The 6016-nt window shown below is 39.0% G+C and overlaps 1 protein-coding gene across 1 annotated transcript in view; it reads left to right on the plus strand.

Annotated features, from left to right (window-relative positions):
- Positions 1–4014, plus strand: part of KLF3 (Kruppel-like factor 3 (basic)) — a 21132-nt gene extending 17118 nt beyond the window's left edge. Inside the window, exons 5-6 of the mRNA XM_010073844.1 lie at positions 2235–2395; positions 3483–4014. Coding sequence (XP_010072146.1) covers positions 2235–2395; positions 3483–3664 — 343 coding nt within the window. The 3' untranslated portion in view covers positions 3665–4014. The remainder of the gene's footprint in view (positions 1–2234; positions 2396–3482) is intronic.
- Positions 4015–6016: the final 2002 nt, after the last annotated feature.

Genomic DNA, 6016 nt, shown 5'->3' on the forward strand with positions numbered 1-6016 from the left:
ATATATGTAATGTTGGTGGCATTTCTGTAGGGATTCCTGGACTTTCTAGTATGTGTGATAATTGAAGTAACTGTGCAGTTATTTCTAAAATCAAGCTTGACGTAATCTCTGACCAAATATAAGAAGCCTCATTAACATTATATTTTCTTGTGAGTGCACGTGTCGAAGTTGAACTCATGCTGTCAACATAGAGTGGTCTGTTGGTAAAGACGGAGAAAAAGCTGTTGAAGTTGTAACATGATTTTTGGCAGATACTCTTTATTTGTTAAAGAATGATGCTTAGATGATTAGACTTATGTGAATTTGTATCTGGTTGTGTAAGAGGGAATGAAAGAATTAGGGCTGTGCTTTCATTATTGGTACTTAATATTTACCTCTGATTTTTGACACTGCCTTAACCATTTTTTTAGAACTGCCACACCCTAATCTGATTATTGATAACATTCTGTAGTCTTGCCAGCCTTCTTTTCTCTAAAGGGAAGATGAGCCAAATTCTCAGTGCTCCTTTTACACATGCTTAGATTGAAAACCATCGCAAACGGTGTACACCCAATATCCTTTTTCTCCCTTTTTCCAGATGTTACCATGTCCAGGACTAGCCTCTGCACATAGAGATTTAAACCAAGTTTGCTTGCTGTCCTGACCCAGAGCTTCTCCAAAAAGACTAGTATGCAACAGCATTAAAACTGAGCATTGCTTTAGAGAAGTTTTTCTTTGGAAGCTAAAAGCCCACCTTTCTTATTTAGGAGTACGTACATCTGTGTCTAACATCACTGTCTGGGGTTTCCTGCCATTACAATAGTTTTAGCTAGATTTAATGTGTACTTGAAGAGTACATCGCTCAACAGTCACAGAAACACCCAAGAAAAAGAATTTGGCTCCCAATTTCAAGCTTGTAACTCTAATAAAAAAATTAATAACAGAATTAAACTTTTCCCACATTGGTAATTCCCATCCTGCTGCTGTGGAGAGTAACAGAAAATTTATTTTCTGTTAAACCACACACAAGATTTTCTGTCTTTAGCACATGCCCTTTATTTTGCTGAGAGACGTAGATATTCAATGTTTCTGAAAACTGGGCCCTAGAGAAATTTGTTTTAAGTAAGTAACATAAACTAGTGTTATAAAATGTAATTCGATCAGTAAAGAAATGTGAAGTACAGTAACTGAGAAAAGATGGGAGTTCTAGAAAGCTTATTTCGGTCACATTGAAGAGCTGGTTTTGCAAGAAGGAGCACTAATATCTGCACATTATATACTAAGTTTCAGTTAAAAGCTAAAACATATATTAAAAGCACTGATATAGATCTGCTAACAGGTTGAAAAATGCAACTTTGTGAGGTTGCAAGATTTGCAAGTAATGCAACTTAACTTTTTGACAAACATACTTATTTCCTTTTCTAATATTGACGTGGAAGAAAGAATCAAGGTTGTCCCCCATTCTACAGTAGAGTGGTTGTTCAAACGTAAATATCCACAGTCAGTGACAACTTTTAAGAAGCTCACTGTGTTTTCACATGGATGAATGTTTATGTTTTTGTCCGTTACAGAAGTCTGTATGTAGTTGGCATGTCTTACCTGCACTGTACCTGTGGGCTTCAAAAGCAACAAATTATGTTTATGAAGGTGGAGGGACAACTTCAGACATCCTGTGGGTGTGCCACACAGGCTAAACGCTACTTTTAGGAATTGACGTCAGTGGTATAGGGAGGCCGCACCCTCCTACAAGCACCAAACAGGAAATTCTTAATTACTCTATAAAGGAGTGGCTGGAACAATAAAGATTGAGTTCTGCTTTAAAACCCTAAAGATGCAATTTCTTTAATAATACAGAATAGCTGTTTCCAATTACAAGTGAATTAGTTACATTTGAAGGAAGAAGAATGGTGAACAAATACAAGAAATGTTCACTATGAACTAAGAGTTTGAGAAACCTGGGTCTGACTGAAAATCAGGAATTTGAAGGGGGTTTTTCCTTTGTAAGTTTAAAAAAAGCTAGGGAGTAGTAAAAATGGCTACATCATGCCACAAAGTGAGTAAATATTTAAAAATATTACTGCTAGAATACACAAAATCTGCTAAACCCTCTTGAATTTTTCGACGTGCATGTAATGCTGGTTTTTTTTGCCAAGAGACAGAGTGGTAGTGAACAAAGGGCTCTGTCATGAATCATATTAGCTGAGGTTTGCTGTGCTGAATGTTTTTCATTTTTAACATTCACTTTGACTTTGCAGGAATCACCCTTCAGTTATAGTTCAGCCAGGAAAGAGACCTTTACCTGTAGAATCTCCAGACACGCAAAGAAAACGCAGAATACATCGATGTGATTATGAAGGCTGCAACAAAGTCTACACTAAAAGCTCCCATCTGAAAGCTCACAGAAGAACACATACAGGTTTGAGCATTGCTGTGCTTTTCTTTCTTCAAGTCTATAGTAAAATAGTAGACTAAGCTTTTATTTTGTGCTAATGGCCAGGTGACCACAGGTGTAAATAACAAAATAAGAGAAGTTAGATGTTCTGAATATAATTATAAGCTGAGCAAAAGACAGGAGATGGAGCAGGAAAACCCCCAAGAGACTGTAAGCCAAAGGAGGATCACAGTGTATGCTGGTATGCTTTACATTCACTGTCACTCTGCTCATTTTCTGTCCAGTTGCTTGCAGCTCACTCATTCTGCACGCCCTGTAAACACCAAACCAGTTCAAATTGCACTACCTCACCTCTTGCATCACTGTTAAATTTGACTGAGACTTTCATGGGAGTAGCCCATTTGCAAAAGCCTGGACTGTGTGCTAAATACAAACACATCTGTTTCATGTAGACATGCTAACCACTGGTTCAATAGTGCTCTTTTCTGAGTGTTCCAGTAAACATATCCCGTTCTCTGTAGAAATGTTCATCGTGGCATGCTGAATGTGTACAGCCAAGGGTTTTACAAAGATACAGTACACATTTAGGTAAAATGGAGCCCCGTTCCTGTCTGTCTTACATCAAGCCAGCCCTTCACCTTTTGGGCAGCACAATGGTGTAAAGGAGGAGGAGAATCACATATTGGAAAGTAGTGATTGAGAGAGATTTTAAGTTGAGCTAGTTGTGACAGTAGTTCCAGTTATTAATACTACAGTAACTTTTCTTTTTGCTCAACTACTGTAGAATATGAGGTCCTGGTTTTGAAAATACTTGAACAAGTGCCTAAACCTTCATGCTTGTGGGCTTGATGAGACAAAACAAGTGCTAATATGGCAGAGGGAGGAACAGAGAGACAACAAAAAATAATTTGTGGCAGGAAGCAATTTTTTGATCTGTTGACTTTGCACAGTTTCTAGTGCAGAGTACTCTGCAGCCCAGTGCTGTTTGGAGGCATTTTGAGTAAATGTTAAAGTACTTGATGACATTTGTCAAGGCAAGAGGAGAAATCTGTCAACTATTTAACTGATGTGTTTGTGTCTTAAATCCCCATTTATGTCTTTCTTTTTCCAGGTGAAAAGCCCTACAAATGCACTTGGGAGGGATGCACGTGGAAGTTTGCTCGTTCTGATGAACTAACGCGGCATTTCCGCAAGCATACAGGAATCAAACCTTTCCAGTGCCCAGACTGTGACCGTAGCTTTTCACGTTCAGACCATCTTGCTCTTCACAGAAAACGCCATATGCTAGTCTGAATGTCTTCTGTCTCTGACTTCTGTCACACCTGTTGTTTTTTTTTTTACACATGCATTTTAATTTAGATTCAGCTGGTCTGAATCTCTGAGTTTATACCATTAAAAGCTTACGTATGGTCAGTAACAGATGCTATCTAACCCTTCTGTGTCCTTGCCACGGGTCAGACCTAAAGAATGTGAACTTTTTTTTTTTTTTTGGGAATGCTAAGCAAACCCTTTCTGCAGACGGTGTGTTTAATGTATTCCATTGTGAATAAGGGAGGTCGTAAACTAACAGGTTTTGTTGGTTTCTTCATATAATCAACCCAGTATATACTGAAGAAGTAGTAAATGTTATTGAATATCCAAAATGCTAGTCCTTGCCAGAGACTTCTATTATATGCCCTGTAAGGTATACACTCATTTTATGCTCAACAGTGCAATGAACAGACTCTCCCAACCGTGTTGATTTCTGCAGTATGGCTAATACAGCAGTTTTAGAAAGAGACCTGATTTAGAAATCTCCTTTGCCCAAACAGTGAATAACACTGTAGAAATAAATCTAAGCAATATAATTACTTTACAGAAAGATTGAGTCATGGTATCATTTACCCCAGTCATGAAGAAAAATTGGCAGGAATTGGTCCATACATAATATTGTGCATCTAAACCAATGTCACTTGTCCTCTGTATTAATAGTGTAGTTATATATCCTTGTTTTTATTGCATAATGGCCTGGTGGATTTGTTAAATGAAGATCTTCTGTGACTTCTGTCTTGTTTCTGTGCAACCATATGGATGGAACACACATGGTACTCTCCTATGACATGGCATTAAATGATATTAATAGAAACCTACCACACCTCGTTTCAGGGATATAGACTATCCCTCTACAATCGCCCCCCTACATTTCTTCTACATATTTTTTTTCTCTTTCCTGTACCTCAGAAAATAGCAATTGTTATGTCACAAATGCTCCAAACTGTATTGTTGCGAGTGAGTGCCACTTTAATACACTACAGTATTTAAAATTATTAATCCACAATATTTTAATGAGAAGATGGTATCACATATGAAGCACTTATGATGATACATTGAGTCATCTGTCTGTTTTGGATAAAAACGTTTACAAAATCTTTTTGATAACTCTGATCTGTGACTCTGTCAGTCTCTCAACAGTAGGTGGACAAAGCTTTTCTGTGGATGTGTCTATTGCATTAAAATATCACACCACCAAGTCTTGACTCCCATGTCAGTTAGCAAACACAACTTGGTAGATACAATAAACTGAATGGAAGCTACCTGCAGCTGACTCTAGAAATGTCCCTGTTTCTGGAAGCCTGCTGAAAGGAAGGTTTCTGTCTTTATTAGCTGGCAGACTTTGTGGCACTGCAAGGAAATGGGATGTATTTCTCTAGCCTGTCGTGCATCAGTGTGTTTTTCTTCTTTTCCCCATGTAAGGTAAAACACCTTTCCCTGCAAATTAAACATACTGAAGTCAGATTTTAGTTTCCCTTGGAAAAAAAAAAAACACTGAAAAATGGAGGGGTGAGAGGAGGAGGAGTTTCATAAAACTCTGCAGGAGGAGGCAGGTGGTGTGTCCGTCTGCAGGTTGGGTATATTTGAGCTTTTGGAGCAGGTAGGCTGTGCTGCTGCATCCTGTGGAGTCCAACAGTAAACTGAAATAATCTTGGCAGGTCCAAGAGTTTGAGTCCAAAAAACCTTCCCTTGGTGACAGGAATTTACCAGCTATTCTGCTGACAGCCGCATACCCATAGAATTGGAGGAGAGGATTTGTACTCCCTGGAGAAAAACACTCCTACAGCGATTGCCGTGAAATGGAAAGTATTGTTCCAGTTGTTTAAAAAAATCTTACATGCGAGAATATGGAACCAGCAGTTTTATTTAAGGAATAGAGCCCTTAACAAGTGCTCTACAAAGCGAAGAATGGGGATTTGAAAGCCAGGCTGGGAACACTGCTGCAAAGCTTTTGTGAGGAAGGTCCGTATGCTGTTACAGCCCCGTACATCCTCACCACTTCCCTAGGGCTGAGGGAGGTGACACCAGATCTGTTTTCTTGTAGCTGGCCACCATCTGCTTATACATGGAGCTGAAAAACCCGGGAGATTATTTGGTCTTTTTTTCGTAGGCCAGGTTGTTAGTAACATTGAGGAAATTGCTGGGAAGGAGAATGTTATTATCGAGCAGCTCTTCTAGAACAGGGGGCAGAATTGGCCTGCTTCATTAGCCGCTAGGTTTTAATGCAGTTCCATAAATGCAGACATCACCGACTGAGAGACTGTGTGGAGCCCCCGCAGAATCAGTCCCAAGTCTACAGACATTTAGTATCCTGGGATGTAAACAATTCTCATA

Source organism: Pterocles gutturalis, unplaced genomic scaffold, assembly GCF_000699245.1.
Source record: "Pterocles gutturalis isolate BGI_N339 unplaced genomic scaffold, ASM69924v1 scaffold24146, whole genome shotgun sequence".
In the NCBI taxonomy this organism is placed as follows: domain Eukaryota; kingdom Metazoa; phylum Chordata; class Aves; order Pterocliformes; family Pteroclidae; genus Pterocles; species Pterocles gutturalis.